We start from the raw sequence: 21,466 nt of genomic DNA on the forward strand, positions 1-21,466 counted from the left end.
GTCAGTGTTGCATATCCCTCGAATCTCGCACACTTGTATTGTACTACTCCTATAATTGTGCACATTTGGAAAATCGACTACTTGTTTTCCTTACAATAGTTGTGATCAATTTTCCTCCCCTCACTTTCTAAAGAAACAAAACTCACCAATTTGCTTTATCTACAAGAGCATCCACAATGGTGGCCTATCTCCGGAGCACATCTCGGAACCTATCTCCATTTTTTCCTGCCATGTCAGCAGGCCAATTCCAGAGCTTATTTCCCTGCAATGAAAGCACATCTCAAAGCCTATCTCATTTCCACATCATCACTATTTTATATTTTTCACTTTAATTTAATGTGAAATAAAATGATATAAAATAACAAGAAATAAAGACAACTCAATAAAAAATAAATTCCATTAAAAAAAACATCCTATATTTAAAAAAATTATAGAAAAAAACAAATAAAAAATATTGATAAATTAAAATATTGAAAACATGGTGGCTAGAGAGAAGTAAAATGTAGAGTAAGATAAAATGAAATGGGATGAATGTGAATAATTAATGGGGAGTGGAGCATATATATATGGGGAAAAAAATAAATAAAACCAAAAAAAAGAATAGGAGATCGGCTTAGCCGATCAATCGGTCTTTGGGGAGGAGCCCATGCTGAGTGGCCATCGGCCCTTGCTCCACAATGGGAGCCTTAGAGAGCCGATGGGTAGGCTGATCGATCGGCCCTTGCGATTGGCCTCCACCGTGAATGCTCTAAATCGTGGATATATTACTAATTTACTATGCCGTGAAACAGTTTCTATCAATGATTAGCCGATGAGTCTTACTCTGGTTCATGATGAGCACATCTTGTTTTAGTTAAATGATAGCCACTTAAATATTTGTATATCAAAATGACTATGGTCTTTGTTCAATCGTTCATACCTAATAGGAATGAACATGCAATTCTGCACATTCATGGAATAATAAGTGTCTACAGGTTTAAAAAAAAATACTATTTGAATTTGTACCAACAAAATAACTCACACGTACAGTGACCGATAGAAGTCTAAAAGATTTCTAGATTTCATTGGTGATAGGAGGCATGACTCATGAAACTATTTGAGTTTTCTTTTACTTTGGTGTGGAATATTGTTGTTTTTCATTTGCCATCATCCTCTCAAATCATTTAAGGTGAACCTTTATAGTGTATTCATCTACAATATGGAAAAACTACATGGAAAAACTACAATAAAATTTGTCAAGGATTAAATTAGTCATAAGAATGAATGGAGATGGTTAATCATGAGATACAGTCTAATCTTGGCATTATAGAGGTGGGCCAAGATACATTGCCACAGATCGAGCTTTTAAGAAAATGCAATTAAACAAGAGATAAGATTACTCATGGTGTTTAATCATAAGTAATCGTGGCAACCGAATATCCCCGAAGAAGATGTAATCACTGTACTTCTTCATAATCTAAAGGATAAAAATAGTTCCTTGTTCCTTTTTTAGGGTTTAGAGCCATGTATATTAGTTACTAATATACCTGGCTCTTTTAACTTGGTAAATAGAATCGGCCCATTATTAATGCCCTTAGAGCCAAGCTCCAAAATCTTAAACCATAGCCCAGCTGTTAGGTCCGTCAGAACCGGCCCATGAACGCCTATAGGTGGTAGTTGAAGTATAGGCAACAAAGAAAAAGAATTGTTTTTTAATACTGGAAGTCTGGCACTAATTATTTCCGAGCATAACCCAACATGACATAACACAAAATTTTCTGTGTAATTTCTATTCATTTATTGACAAAATAAGATATAGTGAACACCTATTATGCTTCTGAATAAATTACCATGCACCTTAACAAAAATATATTTGTAGCATTTTTGTTTTTCTGAGGTCAACAAAAATATGGACAACCATTTTCAGTTTTTAAATTGAAATTCTATATTGTATACCGAAGGAGTGCAACATCAAATATCGAATTCCATAAAGAATGAAATTTTATTTAATTTCGATCTAAATAACATAAACATCTCATTGTGTGTGAATAAAGCATGATTCCTAGTTCTCAGGAAATAGTGATTTTTTACTTGGTTTCATCCAACTTATTAGGGTGGGTTTGTGTACGTAGGGGTGACCCCATAAATTTACGTGCCGATTTATAGATAAATCACAAAATACATGAAAAAATGCAGAGTGAATCAAAACGTTGAAAATGGGAACCTCAAATTGAATAATAGCACTCCAAACCTCATGGAATCGTACGTTACAGAAATAGCAGAATACAAACACGCATCTATCATCTAATCAAACAATTAAATGTTCATCATCCGAGAGTACAAACACTTGCATTGCATCTGATAAAAAGAGCCAAGGATTCTTCATGGCTGCACCTTGTCTCACATACACTATTCATGAAGTAATCATTATATATTGATGTCTGCAATAAGATAGGATACAACAATTAATACAATTAACTTAATTCGACAGACGTCGAGAACAAAGCATTTTTATAATATACTCCTTCCGTCTCCTTTTGGGATGTCCCAACTAAGTTGAGTCATTTCATTTTTTTAACAAAAAATAAAACATCCAATTATTCTTACTTTATTCCACCATCTACTTTACGAAAACATAATCAGTGAGAGAGCATTATTTTACATGTAAAAAGTCTCTGAGTCGTGACTAGTCATCTTTAATACTATTTGAGGGTAGCATATAAAAGATCGAAATTATTGAAAATATTTACTTTCTATCCGAAAAGAGGACCGCTTTTATCAGTTCTCACTATCGACACACAAAAAGAATCAACTCAATTTTTAGCTTTCCGAAACTGATTTTTTCTGTCTTGGCTCACGCATGCACTAAAACACTATTGATAATTATCCCACACTTAACAGTAATATCATTTGGATAAAATTTGGAACTAAGGAATGGTTTTCATGTAAATTACGTATGTATTTAAAATACAAACTCAGAAAATAGAAAAAAAACACACCTTTAGTGGGAAGAAGCGAGGCGGAGTCATCAGTAGCCAGGCTCTTATTAGCATAATTATAACAGTAGTTATAATCATAATTATCTGAGGCCGGTAGTTTAGGATTGGTGGGTCCTACTAATTCAGGATGGATCTTTCTTGTCAACATTCTCCGCATCAGCTGCCATTCAGTATTAATCAGATGGTACTTATGTCTACGTCCTACCAAATCATGTTGTCGATATACTTATTAAAAAAAAAAAAACTGACTTTGTTGAGTTTGTGGATGGGGCGGGCAGTGCGGGCGAAGGAGGGCGCGTGCTTCCGACTCGATTTCTGTGTCGGTAAATGGTGGGACTTGCTCTTGGCATTGGCAATGCCGCATTCATCCTCATCGCAATCCGCCACGAACAAATCTGCCAGAGTGGTTCTCTCCTTCTTCTTCATCATTACATATTCAAACCCAAACTCAAGCTCTCCATCTTCCTCTTCCTCTTCCTCTTCCTCCTCCGCTAGAACCAACGGATTGCCGCCACGTTGATCTATGAGGGATGAGGAATCATCATCAACATCATCATCATCATCACAATCATCCTCGGAAAAGTAAGCCTCAGTAAGTTGTTGATTTTGATGCTTCAACGGATCGTAGCCGAATGTTCCAATGGCAAGAATTCCTCCTCTCCAGCTCTCCAAAACGACGTCGCATTCGTTTTCGCCCACAAACTGCTGCTCATCCGCCCTGGCAATGTCGCTGTTTTTCTTCACATTTTCCGCTGCATGCCCCGACCCGACCACCATCAGATTAATTCATTCCAATAAAAGAAAAAGAAGAAGAAGAAGAAGAAACGACTAATTTAATTCATTACCTTTGTTATTGAACCTTCGGTGAACCCAGTTGAAGATCTACAAGTAGACAAACAAAAAGGTGATAAAAACATTGAAAAAACATGATCAAGGATCTAAGGAAGTGATGGAGAAACTTGCCTTCATTTTTCTTGTTGGTAATGATAGTGGAACTTGGTAGTGGAGTGTCGATACGAATAGGAATAGGCCGATAGCCAGTAGGGGGATCTAATTAGCTGCCACGTGTCTCTGGGTGGGTCCTCCGTTTGGAAATCTCTCATTGGCTTCTCTATCTGGCTCTTTCGATACCTTCCCCTTTCCTTATTCGCTTACTTTTTGTACTGCCATTAATTTTAGAATAGAATCCCTCTGTCGACGCATATTTAGTTATGCACGAATTTTAAGAATTATAAAGAAAAGTAAATTAATAAGGTAGTGGAATATGAATTCCACTTATATTTATTAATTTTATAATAAAATATTAGTGAAATATGAGACATATTTACCATTTATAGTAAAGTAAAAATTAAATATGACTCTTACTAACAGACTGAAATGACAACATAAAACTCTTATTGTGGGAATAAGGAGTACTTCATTCCTTCTCACTCTAATGTAAGAAGATGTTTAATTCGATTTCATTAGGTTTTGGCTTTCCTATATGTACATACAATTGCAAAGTTCAAATGTATGTGTTTAAAAAAATTCAATATTTATTTAATGTATTTATTTACTCTAGATGAATTTGGGTTATGTATATCGAGCTATATATTTATTGATTATTTACTCTAAGATGAATTTGGGTTATGTATATCGAGCTATATATTTATTGATTATTTACTCTAGATGAATTTGGGTTATGTACATCGAGTTATATATTTATTGATTGCTTGATTCAGTATATGGTATATTTCTAGAAAGAAAACAATAACATGAGACATGACATCCATGTCTGGATTGGCCATGTATATATGGAGTGTGCTGTGTCACAGCATATGATGTTATGAAGAGGTTTTGCTTTGGATTCTTACATGAGAGGATATGTGGACTGCGATAGGTCAGAGAAATTCAAACTTTTTTGTGTATAATAATGGTGTGTTTATATGCATAAAATCCCAAGACAATATTTACTTTTCTGCTACCTAATTACATAATCGTGTTTGCAGTTGCTATAACATACTTACAGATCTGTACATCTTGATTAACTGTTTGTGGAATCGAATAGCTTGAGTTAAATATTAGTCCACCCATCTCTTGCCTCGTGCAAATCACGTGGACTTAATTACCCTCTAAGTTTATTGTATGTTCGAATTGTGAAATACAATCTTCCACTATTTATTCATATTGAAATATCATGTGCATGCGGACTATCAAATATTCATAATCAATTTAAATATCGTATACTATCATGTGTTTCCATGATAAAATAAGGAACCAACAAACTTTAGAGCTTGTACTTGCTTTAATCATTTATATGTGTCTTCTACCTTATTATAGGCTTTATAAATATATAAAAGGCTTGGGTCGAAAAGATATAAAAAGTGAAGCTTGATTAGAATCATTGGATCAATTGATTGAACTTTTAAGGATACAATTCTCGAATGCAAAAATATAGGAGTATTTAAAAGGTCAACTATCACACAAAAATGAAATGTTTCGGATGCGCATGAATAGTAAATATATAAATTACTTGAGCACTTGGAATTGAAAAAAAAATGTAGTATGCCATTTTAGTGGGTCATTAAACCTTTTATTTGCCTGCAATTACGCCTTTTTTTAGATTGTGAGGCTGTAATGCAATTCAAAAGATATCCCATTATGAATAAAACTAGTGGATCAAAATAAACTCTATTTCATTTAATTGTGTGGAAAGTAAGAGTAGGGTTGCATATTTTCTAGGCCAAGCTAAAAGAATAAAGCTGACACCATCTAAGCTAAGTGAGTAACTCAAATAACGATCTAACTTTTTGAAGCTTAGCACTCAACTCGGAGATTCAAATAATCTTGGAAATTGGGTACTTGAGCCACACTCTGCATGTATGGCCTAATGTAATCTTAATTATGACTGATGAATTTCAATTATGAATTCATAACTTTTTATTGTGTCCGGTATGATTAAAGAATGAACATAGCTTTTAATTTTTTCAAGTCAATTACATAATCTCTCGAGAATTACGAAGAAAGTATAATTGTTACTATATCATACTCTAGTATGCTTGTTGCAAACTTACTCCATCCGTCTTACTGAAGATGACCCGTACTTTTCTTTTTGGTTTGTCTCATCCAAGATGACATATTACTGAAAACGGAAACACATTTATCTCTAATTTATTCCCTCTCTTATTTTACTCTCCCCATTTCACACACAAAATATAATTGCATAAATTCTTGTGCATCCCAAAGAAGGGGTCATTTTCCTTGGGACCGAGGGAGTATTATATTGTCGGATCAAATTTGAGGTGTTTGCTTGAGTAATACTTTTTACTTTATCGTTGTAACTTTTGATCATTACAACTATAAAAACAGATAATTCCAATAGAAGCATCCCAATAGGTACTATATATTGTCGAAGAAAGCTTTCATATATTCATTCAAGTATATTACATAGAAGGGAATTACACGTCTAAATAGGCATATAAATATCTACATATGGTATGATTTGCTATGATTTACCCTAACTATAAATCAGGAAAGAATCACTCTTAATTGATTTCATAATCTTTGCATATCTTCCTTGATTTCTAACACTCCCCCTCAAGTTGAAGAATGAGATCTCCCATTTTCAACTTGCCCAATACTTCATAGAAGCTTCTTGCATCCACAGCTTTCGTGAGAATATCTGCTAACTGGTCTTTTGAACGAACAAACGGAAGGTCTATCACACTTGCTTTTATATTCTCCTTGATGAAGTGGCGGTCTACTTCAACATGCTTCGTTTGATCGTGTTGTACTGAATTTTCAGATATACTGATTGCTGCTTTATTGTCACAAAAGAGTTTGCACGGCTCTTTTGACATCAAGCCAAGTTCTGTCATTAACTTCTTCAGCCATAGGATCTCTGTCAATCCACTCTTAATCCCACGAAATTCTGCTTCTGCACTTGATAAGGCTACCACCTTTTGCTTCTTACTCTGCCCAGTCACAAGATTACCTCCCACGAAGGTAAAGTACCCTGCAGTCGACTTTCGGTCATTTGTATTCCCCTCCCAATCTGCATCGGTGAACCCATGCACCTCCAAGTTTCCATGGTTCTCGAATAAAATCCCGTATCCTGGTGTCCCCTTCAAGTAGCGCACAATTCTCAAGGCCGCTTCCCAGTGGTCAGCTTGAGGTTTATGCATAAACTTACTAACTACTCCCACGACATATGAAATATCTGGTCTGGTATGAGAGAGATAGATAAGCTTACTCACCAGGCGTTGATATCTCGTTTGGTGCGTAAGTTCAGTCCCTTCAGTTAGTCGAAGACCATGGTTCTGCATCATGGGGGTTTCTACAGGCTTGCAATCTAGCATTCCTATTTCCGTCAGGAGATCCAAAACATACTTTTGTTGGCTTATGAATATTCCCTTCTTGGATCGCATCACTTCAATGCCCAGAAAATATTTGAAGAGGCCCAAATCTTTCATTTCAAACTCGGCAAATAGATTCTTCCTTAGCTGCCCTATTTCTTCCTCATACAGGGCCGCCATAAAAGGCCCCTGCCATTTCTGTCAGATTTACTTTAGCCAAATTTTGCCATGGAATATCTACTTCTCTTCGAGATACGTTCTGGACTGTACCGCTTGGGTGGAACACCCTTGTGCTTCGATATGGAAGTGTGTATTGTCCAGTATCCCCGTCAATCACAGCATTCTCTGTTGGCTCTGCGGCAGAGTCATCAGGAATATTTGTACTATTGATTCCAGTTTCAGTAATTACCTCAGATATCACTGGAGGTGGACTGTTAGGTGACAACGGTTGAGGAGGCTCTGCCTGTGACAAGACAGGCTCGGCGGCAGTACTAATTGTCTCTGTTGGTTCCACGACAGAGTCGCTTGGTGATGACATAAACCAGCTTAGGGGTCCACTTGACCTATCAATAGTTCTACTCTCCCCCTGACCACTAAGGCTGGCATAATAATACTCACACTCTAAAAAATTGCAGTTCATGGTCATTATTATATTCGTAGACGACGGATAAAAGCACCTTAACCCTTTTGATTGATCCCATATCCCAAAAAAATATATTTTATAGCGCACGCGGAAAATTTTGTTCGGCTAGTGAGGTAGGGTAAGAGGTTCGGGTACGTCGGCTAGTGAGGATAACAGTTGTAACGGGGCTTTCATTTTCAAGATTTTTGTAGGAACACGGTTCACCAAATAAACAGATGTAGCAACTGCCTCAGGCCAAAGAAATTTTGGGACATTAGAGTAAAAAAACAAGGCACGAGTGATTTCCATAATTATCCTTTTTTTCCCTTTCGGCTACTCCATTTTGTTCGGGGGTATATGGGCACGAGGTTTGGTGAACTAACCCTTTATCCATGAAAAAATTTAATATTTCTCGATTGACGAACTCCCTCCCATTATCAGACCTAAGGACTTTAATTGTTGTCTGAAATAGAGTTTGGATTAGTTTTGTAAAATACGACAAATTTTTCATAAACCTCTGATTTGTGTTTTAAAAAATATACCCACGTCTTTCTCGAACAATCATCCACAAATAACAAGAAATATCTAAAACTATGATCACCAGTAACGGGCGCATGGTCCCAAACATCAGCATGCACTAAGGAAAAAAGACTCTTAACACGAGTTTCAGTAGACTTGATTGTCTATGACTTTTCGCCAAAACACAAGATTCGCACTCAAAATCCTTGAGATGGGAAAAATTAAGAAAAAGCAGTTTAAAATAACCAAGAGATGGGTGACCTAAACGTTTGTGCCACAACCAAGCGTCTCGAGTCGCAGATCCGTGAGCCAGCATTGCGGCACTGCTTGGTGAGCCATCTCATCAACATAGTAGAGGCCTTGACGCTCAGTGCCACGCCCAATTATCTTCCTCGTCCTGATATCCTATAATACAGAAATTAGGATGCATTAGCAGTGTACAATTCAATTCCTTCGTCACGTGGCTAATAGACATCAACTTGTGTGATAATTTGGGAACATAGAGACAAATTGACAATTTTAACATTGGTGAAATCTCAATTGTTCCACTCCCCTCTACCGAAGTTAATTCTCCATCTGCAGTCTGTATCTGACTTTTCATAGTACCACAAAAATTTACAAAATCTTTTTTATCATGTGTCATTGTGTCAGTTGCCCCACAATAAAAAATCCACCTTTTATCTTTTTCTCTAGACGTATGTTGCACAGTACATGCAATAGGCAGTTCGTGCAATATTTCAAAACTATTGGGACTGACTAATCTATCATCACATAATATGCATTTTTCGGATTAGTCAAAATATGAGGGGCAGACTGCAATGCATGGGATATATCATGCAATTTATGGACAAAGTGAGGATTAGGCGGAAAATCAGAAAATGGGTAGGGTTTGCAAAACCCTAGCCCATTACCTCCTTCACCGATTCCGCCGCTCTCTGTTCCTTCACCCCGTACGGCGAACGTCGCCTGCCCTACCTCCTCTCCTCGTCTGCCGCCGCCGCCGCCGCGTGGAGTTCCACCTTCAGCACTCCGCCCACGGGCGGCGCTCTCTGCTCCGCCGATTTCCTCCACTCCGATGGCCAATTTGGCCTTCCCCTTTTGACTCTCATCCCACCATTCTGGGAATCCGACCAGTTTGAAGCAAGTTTCCTGAGTGTGTTTGTTCATCCCCCAGTTTGAGCACCATAGCTTGGTTTTGTCGGGTTTGGTTGCTCTACGGCGGCTGTTGGTGGCGGTGAGGTGTTGTCCGGAACGGAGCGGCGCCTGTTGGGGTGGAAATCGCGTGTTCCGGGCTCCAAATCTGAGCCCCACTCCATTTGTTGCGGCAGTTGGGTCGGGGTTTGCCGACGACATGATTTTCAGCCGTGTGGCTTCCCGTTTCACCCAGCCGTATGCGACATCTACTAGAGGCATTGGGCTTTCTTTGAGGATGTCTCTCCTGGTTCCTTCGAATTGGGGGTTTAATCTCACCAAGAACTTGTATAATCTCCTTTGATTGATGATGTTTCGATACTCACCGATTCCTTTATCGCAGCAGGTGATGGACTTGGTTTGGCATCGATCAATTTCGATCCATACTCCATGCAGGGTTCTCCAGTAGGTCTCTAGATCCATGTCCCCTTGGACAATCCGACTGGCCTTATCCTCCAAATCGCATATCATATACGAATCCGACGTACTATGGTACGTCACGGCCAGGCTTTCCCAAATCGTCTTCGCACTTTGTTGGTGTGCGAAATCTCCGACAATCTCGATCTCCATATTGTCCACGATCCAGGAGAAGACCACCAAATCGGTCTCCTCCCACTCCAGATACTCTTTATCGGTTGGTTTTGGGGGTTCCGGTACTCCGGTGATGTGCCGCAACGCCCTCCTGCTTCCGGTGGCTACTCGCATCAGCCGAGCCCATAGTGGATAGTTTCTTCCATTTAGCTTGAATGCTACTGTAACATTCTTGCTTGCTTTGAGTCTGATGTCACCGGTTTTAACATCTTCTTCTGACATTTTTCAGGTCCGGTTGTCCGCCTTCTGGTCGGGACAGGTATATGGCGATGATGAATTTATCTTCTGAGCCTTTGATTATTTTGCTCTGATGCCATGTTGAAGAAAGCTTTCATATATTCATTCAAGTATATTACCGAGAAGGGAATTACACGCCTAAATAGGCATAGAAATATCTACATATGGTATGATTTGCTATGATTTACCCTAGCTATAAATCAGAAAAGAATCCCTCTTAATTAATTTCATAATCTTTGCATATTTTCCTTGATTTCTAACATATATCAATATTTTGAGAAGCATATACCCTAGTTGTTTCACTAATGTTAAGTCGAACTGTTTTCCATATATAGTTTTATTGCGTTGAGTTATATGAATATCTATGGCAAAAAATTCTACGAATTTAATATTTCTTACTTTATTTTCTCTCTTAATATCCTCTTCTATTCTACTCCACTTTGTTGTCTACTTTATTCTCTCATATTTGATTCTCTTCTAATATATTCATTTAGGGGATTTTCGATTTGCAAGATTGTATCCGGGATTAGATTTATATTATGTTTTGTTCATGAAATTTAATCTCATGACTCAATTCTAAATGTATAATCATGTATTAATTAGTCATAGCTAACCCCTATGACTAAAATAATCTCATAACTCAATCCTAGATTATATCTTGACAACCAAACACAACCTTAATATGCATTCCTTATTCTATGTGCTAAAAAAAGTCTCAACTAATTAACGTCGGAAGAAGAGAGTATATTCAGAATTGTGTAAGTAATAAAGATTGTCTTATAAATTAAACACGTCATGTAATATGAGTCAAATTGTTTAACATGTTCTCTGGATTTTATACACTTTTTAAGTGTTTTACGAGCTCAATTTCTTGAAAATTTGATATCGTGGAAGGTGGGTTGACAAAATATGGGACAGATTATATCCGTAAACTTACACTCAAGACCCGCAGTGTGAATTGTCATCTTTAATAAATTTAACACATGTTTATTAGCAATAAGCTTTTGTTTTCTTATTCCCAAATTTTTGATGGGTTTGGCCAGTTTGAATTACTTACCGATCTTTCTATAATAAAATTCCATCTGCTAGATTCATAAGTTTTGAATGCTCCATCCATCTCTCATTTATTGCCCATTTTTATTATTTTTCTCCGTCTCTCATTTATTATCCACTTTCACTTTTTACCATAAATAGTAAATGAACATCATATTTCACTAACTTATTCAACTCACATTTTATTATACTATAACTAATATATAAAAATGAGACTCACATTCAATTTTCTTTATATTTCTTAAAATCCGTGCCTAACACAAAGTGGACTAAAAATGGGGGACGGAGGAAGTAACGATTTTCATTTTCTGAAACAAACGTAGATGGTATTTTTCTTTGTTAAAAGCCTCAAATGAAGTACTATTAAACTTGAATGGACTTTAGAGCCATGTTAATAATGTATGATTTGTTTTACAAAAAATGGAGCCGGCTGGAATAAGTTGGAGTATTTGTTTATTTTTTTAAAAAATCGTTCTAATTTGGCTAGAGGACGAGTTCGCTATATTTTGCGTGTGCCGATTAGTCCGCACACAAGGGTTACAATTTGTACCCAAAAACAAATCCTGGTAATATATATTGAAGTTATTTTCGTATATAGTAGTATTGGTGTAGTGGTAAACTACTTTTTATTTAATTACCAAGGGTATCCACCGGCGGGACCAGTGACTATTCTATGTGCTGATTTGTAGGCACATCAGAGGGTGGGACAACTGGCCTAAGGATTTAAAGCTGCTCCATATCCAAAGGCAGAGATCAATCCCCTGACCATAGCATAGATCATGGTATTTGACTTTTCTCGGTGCATTTATTTTTTTATCTTTTAATTCTAATGGAGATAACAAATAAAATAAAATAAAATAAAAAACCGTCAAATTTTGAAGCTTTAATTAGTTACTGTTATTATTTGACGTATCTCAAAATCAAATATGTTGGATATGCCACTGAATATGTGCTGCTGAATGCATGCAAATCAATTTTTAGGTTAAACAATGTAGCGGTTTTTTATAATTATTTTTTTACTTTAGTTAACAAACTGATAAAAAACCGCATGATCGTTTGTAATAGATTACTGAGCTCACATGTACTTAGTTCATTGATCCCAATTAGACAAAATTTGAAGTACTTTCACAAGCAAGATATGATTAGGGGAGTAAGCACCGAAGGGTGCCTAGTGAATGTTAATATGTATTGCATTGATTGAGTGGATCGAGCATGGGTTATTACAAGATTTTAGGAGATTGTTTTAATTAAGACATAACATAATATTATTGCACACGGTCAATACTATCTGACTAGTGTTTCTTTGGATTCTCCAATTACTAAACTTGTAAGTGGTAGTTTGGTAGGTCATGCTCTCATCTCCACAACTGTCTGCTACTATATGACTTTTTCCCAGATGCTTTTGCATGAGAGAGTGATACTACATGTTTTCTCCATGTCCCAAATTCCATCTTCTGAGGCCAAATTTTGCACAGAATCTCCGTGCTTTCATATAAGCCTTAGAACTCCATTCAATAATGTAACAATCAAAATTTGTTAAAAGATTAAATTTTTGTGTCCCCTTTAATTTATTGAATCAATTATTGAAAAATGGATTCCGATAAGTTTGCTTGTGGCAGGTGACCGGCAACTTATCCCTAAGTATTCAATAAGTATATCCATAGCTGTATGGCATTGCCTTAGACTTAGATATTTATACGTATATAAATACCGGGACTATATACATTTTGATTTTAATTGACAATGCAAGGGAAATATAATACTTAAAAAAGGCAAATTAGTTAAGCGGGATTACACACCTTATTTTTTAAATTTTCAATATTATTCTTGTTCTTATTTGGTATAACTATAGTTAAATTTTATTATCAGTTGGAAGTTGGAACTTTGTCAGAAACTTTTAATACAAACAAAACTCATAATCATTATTGGAATTTACAATTAGGTTTTGTAAAAGCAAGTAGGCTGAGTTTGCATCCTAATCTTCCAAGCCCAATTAATATAAGCTGCTTTAAATTTTATGGGCTATTTCAGTATAGATATTTAAAAAATTTATGGGCTATTTCAGGAGTTTCGTTTACTTGCATTGGTTTTATTCATTTTTAGGTAACACTGAACTCACATATGTGTTATTTCCCCTTATGGATCAAAGATTGAGTTAGAAACGGAAACAAAACAGAGCTTAGGTCGAGAATAAGTTCAAATGAGAAATCATGACTGATTATGAAATACTTAGACGAGGAATTCATGACCCTAACTTGTGTTATAGAGTAGTATATATTTATGATTTGGATCGTCGATTTGATCTATTAATTATCAGTACGTGTTAATGGTGTTCAGGATGTAGATTAACGATCACTATGCTTCTCCTGAATTTTTAATCTGTTTATTAAGAATTACTTTGCTATGTGTTATGATTAGGAAAATTCCAAAGTATTACTATTGGAGTGAAAAATATAACACAAGTAGTAATTGAATGAATTGAAAGAATTTTTCATATTTTGATATCCGGAACGTGTTAGGAGCAGTGCCTTAACATTATGAATATAATTGTTTTTGTGTTTAATATACATCCCTGAAAATTTGTCACTTATTTCCATTTTCGTCGGTCCTTAAAAATTTGTCATCCTTTTTCCTTTTACCGTTTCTTGTAATGGACCCCACATTCCACTTTCTAATATAGGATTAACATGTCACTAACTTTTTGGAACTCACTTTATATTATATTTTTTTAAACATGTGCCGGGTCAAATGATGACAAATTATAAAGGACGGAGACATTAGTTTTTTATTTGTAGCTTATTTGTATTTTTATAATCCAAATTTTATTGTTTTAATCTAATTAGATAACCGTACATGGTACGCATCCATGTGGTCCCAAAATACTAGTACTCCGTATATTTTTTTCAGTTGTATTCTTAGGTTATACATTAAGGGACTGACAAACTCAAAGTTTAGGACAGTTTTAGAGATGATTAACCCATGTTTTTGTTGGATTAAGGTGTTTATTATAAGTTTTCACCCATTTAGTCATCAATTAGATGAAGTAATGAGTTTGTTGGAGTTTTGAAGTAAAAAACATGTTAAAACGGAGCGAACGAGGCTGGTTCCAGAGAGTTCGCCCGGTCTGGCGTTTCACCAGACAAAATGCCCGACCGGGGCGTTTCAGAGCCGATCCAGAGAGTTCGCCCGACCGGGCGTTTTGCAACTTGCTCCTAGCTCCCACACAACGATTTGTACTGACGCCCATTTTCTCCTTCTTTTCACTCCGGATATAAAAGGGGACTACACACATTTGAGCCCTAGCTCCCACACAACGATTTTGAGTAAGACAACAGGGTTTTGAAGAGGAGTTGAAGCCTTAGGAGCTTCCCCTCTCAAGAGATTGAAGGAGAAGACTCCCCACTATCATTTCTACCATAGAGAGTTCTAGATTCTATTTTCTATCCACGTCTTTTTCCATTTGCTTTGTTTTCCTTTTTGTTTCGTCTTTGAACATGAGTAGCTAGATTTTCCTTATGGATGTGGTGATGTTTGTATGGAATCCATGGGTTGATCCTTGATTTATGCTATCTATCTCTTGTGTTGGTTTTTGTTGGTTATTGAGCTCTTTTTATCCAATTGCCTAGCTAACAATTTGATATACCTTGTTCTAATTAATGACATTGAGAGATGCATGATTAGAATGGTTAGGTAATCAACAACTATGTGTGTTACATGTAATCGAGAGATGCATGAGCTAGAAAGAGGACTTGGGTCCGTTGTTCTAGGGAGTTAATCTTGAATTGTATGGAGGAGACTCCTACACTAGGGATTAATCCACGAGTTAGATGCACCCGAGAGGGGGGTCTAACCAATTAATCCGACCTTCCTAGCCATACATGAGAACTAATAGATGGGCATGACCCCTAGGTGAAACCCGTGATCCATACTAACGGATCTATATCCCTACCTTTCCAAATTTGTGTGAAAAACCATCATTTGTTTGTCTTGTTTAGTTATTTGTCTTTACTTGATCAATTGTTCTTTGATCTTAGTTATAGAAAACCAAAAACCCCTTTTAATAATCTAAATAGTGTTCAAAGTTGCATCGTAATACTCAAACCGGCTTTTAGTCTTCGAGGATCGATAATTTTAGGCTTGCCATATGCTACTTAGCCCGTACACTTGTGGGTGACTCTTTTTAATGTAAAATTAGCATGAGTCAGGGACAAAGCTTATTATGATTATAAAATAAAGAAATTTGTTATTTAAATCATATAATTTTTGATTGATTTTTGATTAATTCTACAACTCTTAAAATAGTTAATTACTCCCTCCGTCCACGATTTAAAGAGCCCTTTTGCCATTTTGGTTTGTCCACGATTTATAGAACCATTTACTTTATTCCACTTTTAGTATGCAAACCCCACAATCCACCAACCTTTTACACCCACAATTCAATATAAAACTAATACTTTAAATGGGTCCTACATTTAACTCACTTTCTCCTTTTACTTTTCTTCACCAAATCAAACAATTTCTTAAAACTCGTGTCGAGTCAAAATGGTTCTTTAAATGGTGGACGGATGGAGTAAATCATAACTTGTGTATATTTCTCAATTATCCTATACAATTAAAATTTTAGTGACATTTGTTATTTAAATTACACGGAGTAATTTTTAACGATGGTTATTGTATTGATTAACTTTAATTTGGATGCAACAAGTTATTCTTGATGCTAGGTTCGGGAGAGAAAAAAGCAGAGATTTGCTGAAAAGAGAATGTTTAGAGAAAATAATGGTGATAATTGTATTGATTAATGAAGACAAAATAAGCTTAGGTACTAACTTTTCCTGTCCCTCATTAATTGGTGCTAATTTCATTTTTCGTCCGTCTTTAATTAATTGACACCTTACTTTATACTCTCTCCGTCCCTCTTCAGGGCATCCGCAATGGGCGGACGATGGCAAGCCCGATGGCGCGCATCGTCCGCGCCATCCATCGTCCGTACCCATTGCGGGTGCGCGCCATAGGGTGCGGACGATAGTCGCGCCCTATACTTCGGTGGCGGAGGATAGCGCGGACGATGGCCATCATCCGCCCCATTGCGGCTGTCGCGGACGATGGCCATCGTCCGCGCCATCGTCCGCCCCATTGTGGAGGTCGCGGACGATGGCACGCGGTTTCGTTTTTTTATAAATACCGTTCATTTATAACATTTCATTTCACTCGATTTCATTTTCGAAACTTACAATTACATAATTACTACGAAATGGATTCATGCCCCAATAGTCCTACGTTTAGCGCAGGGGCGCATTGGCCGGGTACAGAACCTGGCGATTATCGTTCGTTCGACACCAACGCCCATTACGATCCCGATTTCAGTACGGAATCGTGTAGGTTGTCTGACATGGAGCCGTCTCCGCACCGCCCAACCACAGCGGCCGATCCCGACCCCGCCTCGACCGCTTCCGCCCCAGCCAGAAAGAAGCGGAACCGGCAGCGGGCGCAGAAGGTGCCGCCTCCCGGTGATTGCGATGAGTACGCCCCCGGCCGTACGAACTACAACGACGACGAAACTCTCACCTTGGCCCGGTGTTGGGTAGATATATCGGAAGATCCGATATTCGCAAACAACCAGCGACAGATCGCGTACTGGGAACGCATCGCGGACCTCTACAATTCGGTGAAGCCGCCGACCGCGTACAAGCGCAAGCGTGAGCAACTCCGCAAGCACTGGGATCAAGTCAAGAAGCAAGTGAACTTGTACGCGGCGGAGTTCGAGAAGTTCACGCGGTCACAGGGGAGCGGCGAGAGCGCGAGCGACGTGCCCGCTAAAGCGCTGTTGTCGTACCAGTCGATGTACGGCGACTTCAAGCACGAGGCCATCTGGGCGCTCTTGAGGGACAAGCAGAAGTTCCAAGGTGGAATTCTGCACACTGGTGCGCCAAAGATGACGAAGATCACTGAAGCTGGTGATTACACGAGCAGCGGCAGCGGCAACCACCCGGTTGACCTCAACCGGACGTACGTGGATGAAGGGAGTTCCGGCACACCGGTGTCCTTCCGGCGTCCTCCCGGCGTCAAGGCTGGGAAGGCCAAGGGGAAGGCGACCGCGACCTCATCGTCGACCGCTGCAACCCAAGCTCCGGTCCCGGTAGAGCTCCCGACCCAGACGGCCACCTCGTTTGAGTCGTTAGCAACAACGTCGATGGCAAGGACGATGTTGCAGACGCACAGGGCCCTCAAGAAGTGTACTGACCCCGACGAAGCCGAATATTTCCCAGCGTTACTCGATGAGCTGCGTCGGAAGTTGGGAATTGGTCCGACTTAGTTTTTTTTTTTATTAGTTCAATGATGTAACTTTTTTTTATTAAAACTTCGCCGTTTGTTATTTAGACAGTTTTTTATTTACTCGTTACTTGTTATTTGAAAACAGTTAAATTAATTAAACAAAATAATAAAATGATGATGTGGCGCGCCATAGGGCGCACCTTAGGGCGCCCCACTGTAGGTGGGGAGGTAGGAGGATAAAACTGCTGACGTGGGAAGCCCCATTGCTAATGCTCTTAGTTGAGTCGTATTCATTTCTTTTTCGGCAAAAAACATTACATTTCTTCTTTCTTACATTATTCTTGCTTTATCTCTCTACCTTTTTCTTTTTTACTTTATTCTTAACTTAACTCACTTAAAATTTAAAGAAATGTCGGACCGATAGAGTACTACTTTTGATAATAGAACGCACATTCTAGTAACTCATTTCAATCACATTTTATCATAAAATTAATATATGAAAATAGGACGGAAGGTGCATTAACCTATATGGGTCAACTCATATTGCGATTGGGCTAACAAATTGTCTTTATTCCTTAACATAATCCTAGATTGTTGACGGTTGGTTGGGCTTGATGATGGCGTGAGACTGGTGTATCATGCAAGATTTATGAGATTCTCTCCCACTCTCCATTCTATTGCCTTATTATAGCATCTTATTCATGATTATGGAGATTGTTTAATAATCATTTTGTGGTCGAATTCAGTGATTCAGAGTTTGGGTTGTTGTGTACCAACTAGCTTGTTTCTGTATATGGAGAAGATGAATTGTGGGGTCGTTAAACCAACTTGTATAGTAAAACAATTTTTAATATATATGGAGAAGTGTATACAGCAAGGGAAAAAAAAGACATGAATTTATTAGTCCCGTATGAGGGAATATATAGCATCTCCTCCCAGAATCACAAACAAGATAAGATTCACTCCCATTTAGCTAGCTTCCTTCCACCAGAAACTGGAATACATAAAAACAATTTGCTCAACTTTATTATACGACGCCCCAGCACAGCTGCATGCTCACGAGTGGGAGTGGCTACCCTTTCTGCTAACCGAGGTATGGATTCCTGGGTCCTTATGACGCACGTTTGAGTTGTACAAGATAGAGTTGTTCAGTCCCTGCACATTGCTGTTGAAGTATCCCGACATCGGAGACTCTGCTCCTTTAGCTTTATCCTTGCTTCTTGATTTTCCTTCTTCACCGCTATCACTGCCTGACCCTGACGTCTGCTTACCGTTTTGCAGGGCTTTCTTCTGCCAGGGACTGAGTTCCATTACTGCTCCCTTGTTTTCTCCTGCAAGTGTGATCACCCTCAGCTGCTGCTGCTCGGAATTTGAGAGTTTCTTGTTGATGCTATTATCTTTTGGGGTGTTTGGTTCTCTTTTTCCGTCGGGAGCAATGCCATTGTTGTGAGTTCTGCTCATTCTCAGAGTTCGATTGATGGGTTTGTCCTCGAGGACGTCTAGCTTTGTTTGCGCAGGTGGCAGTGTTAGAGGTGAGGGTGGGCGGGATAAGGGCTTGGGTTTGGGGGATTCTGCTTCGAATGGTTTGATTGTTTTGGGAGATGCGGTTGGAGTAGGCAGTTTGGTGTAGATAGGTTGAGCGGTGGGGATGGGGTTAGGGGATTTTCGGGTGGAGGAGGAGGGTGGTGGTGGTGATTTTGTTTGTGGAGAAGATGGAGGTGGAGTTTCTTTTTTGGGAGGGGGAGATTTTGGGGTGGTTTTGATTGGTGTTGGTGGAACTGGAGCTGGTGCGGACGGCAAAGGTGGTGATCGAGTTGATGCAACAGAAGGCCTTATTATTGATGGGGGCCTTGGTGTGGGGGCAGTCGGTACGGATGGTCGTGGTGGTGAAACTAGAGAAGGTGCAACGCCAGGCCTTAGTGGTCCGGGGGCAGTGGGTACGGATGGCCGAGGTGGTGAAGCTAGAGGAGGTGCCACGGCGGGCCTTATTGGTGGTGCAATAGAGGGCCTTGGTGGTGCGGGGGCAGTAGTTGGTGCTGGAACTGCAGCGGGCACCTGTGGAACAGGTGCAGGTGGTGTGACAGTGGGGCTTATTGGAGCTGCAGCTGGCACCTGTGGGCGAGGTGCGGGTGGTGCAACAGTGGGCCTTATTGGAGCTACAGCTGGCACCGGTGGGCGAGATGCAGGTGGTGCAACAGTTGTGATTGTTGGGGCTGCAGCTGGCACCGGTGGGCGAGGTGCAGGTGGTGCAACAGTTGTGATTGTCGGGGCTGCAGCTGGCACCGGTGGGCGAGGTGCAGGTGGTGCAACAGTGGGGCTTACTGGAGCTGCAGTTGATGCCGGTGAGCGAGGTGCAGGGGGGCTTACTGGAGCTGCAGTAGAGGGCCTTGGTGGTGCACGAGGAGTAGTTGGTGCTGCAACTGGGGAAGATGGTTGTGGAGTAGGAGCAGGAGAAGGAGACCGCGGTGGTGGCGGCTGTTGGGGTGGTGGTGGAGGGGATGGCTGCTGATTTAGGGTTGGCCTAATTGGAAAGGAAGGACGCACCGGCATTGGTGCAGGCGCTGGTGCACGAGCAGGAGCGGGAGCTGGTGCTGGCGCTGGCGCACGGCTTCCTAATGAAAACCGGAACCATGGTGGGCGTGGTTGGCTTGCCATTTTGTGTAAAGAAAAAATGTGAATGTGCTATGGAACAAAAGAGGATGGAAGATTTCATTTATAATGCCATGCATGGGAAACAAGCAGAAGAAAAAGTATCAGATTCAGAAAAAACCAAAAATTAAAGGAAAATAACAAGAAAAGTTGTGTAAGTTAAGGTTGGCATCACCTCTTAAAGAGGTAACTCATTGGGGACAAAAGGTAAAGTGAGAACACCACTTTGGCCCATTTAGAGATGTCTCTTATGTTTTACTACTAAAGTCCCAATTTCGCATAAAACAACAAATTAAGTAATTACCATGACCGTAATCAACATTTGCCAATCAAAATCTTTACTGCTGTATTCCTTTTACGCCTCAACTGTATAGCCAGATGTTGAGAGTGTGATTAAGACGTGGTAATAGCGGCAGCTGCTATTCGAATGTCAGCATTTTGCATTTTCTAGCACGCCAAATCTTATTCCCCTGGCATCCACTTTCTCAATTTCTTACACTAATATAATTAGTCTTCAATCAGACAATCTACAATCGTGAAAAGGACAGTTGAAACCACAAAATCTTGCTTCTTTTTCTTCCTTATCTTGAGATTCCATGCCCTTCAAAAAGCTTCGGTGTTTACACCTGTGTCGTTGCTTCTTCTATTCTTCTTTCCCCTTGCAGTTTTTACTTGGGATCACCTGTTACACTTTTGTAATTACTCCACCACATGTACTAGTATTAAATAAGTACTCCATGATACATTTTCTGAAATTGATCATTCTCAACCACTAAATTCACCTTACAATGACAGAGTGGATGTTTCCTTTATTTCAGAAACCGTGGTATATAGCCTCTGTTTAGGTAATAGTAATAGATGTTTGTGTTGGTCACTCACTCACTCATGACTAGAACTAGAATCACACAGCATTAGCTGTTTTATTATTCTGTTCATATATTAATTGCATCCACTATTTAAAAATTAATGTAAAAGCATAATATATAACAGCAGATTGTGAATAAAGCTGGCTGGAACTT

General features: G+C 39.0%; 2 protein-coding genes across 2 annotated transcripts; both read right to left on the bottom strand.

Annotated features, from left to right (window-relative positions):
* Positions 1 to 2,189: 2,189 nt before the first annotated feature.
* On the bottom strand, positions 2,190 to 3,985 carry LOC121764775 (protein TILLER ANGLE CONTROL 1-like). The gene is made up of 5 exons (XM_042160799.1): positions 3,942 to 3,985; positions 3,824 to 3,860; positions 3,228 to 3,730; positions 2,979 to 3,138; positions 2,190 to 2,420 (listed from the first exon to the last, which is right to left on the bottom strand). The coding sequence occupies exons 1-5, from the start codon at positions 3,945 to 3,947 to the stop codon at positions 2,407 to 2,409; spliced, it is 720 nt and encodes a 239-aa protein (XP_042016733.1). The 5' UTR covers positions 3,948 to 3,985; the 3' UTR covers positions 2,190 to 2,406.
* A 13,214-nt stretch (positions 3,986 to 17,199) lies between these two features.
* Positions 17,200 to 20,781, bottom strand: LOC121766040 (vegetative cell wall protein gp1-like; the record flags this gene model as incomplete). Its single annotated transcript, XM_042162368.1, has 2 exons — positions 19,004 to 20,781; positions 17,200 to 17,222 (listed from the first exon to the last, which is right to left on the bottom strand). Coding segments are annotated over exons 1-2 (1,473 nt in total), but the record flags the coding sequence as incomplete, so codon positions are not given.
* Positions 20,782 to 21,466: the final 685 nt, after the last annotated feature.

The sequence above is a fragment of the Salvia splendens genome, chromosome 14 (assembly GCF_004379255.2).
Source record: "Salvia splendens isolate huo1 chromosome 14, SspV2, whole genome shotgun sequence".
In the NCBI taxonomy this organism is placed as follows: domain Eukaryota; kingdom Viridiplantae; phylum Streptophyta; class Magnoliopsida; order Lamiales; family Lamiaceae; genus Salvia; species Salvia splendens.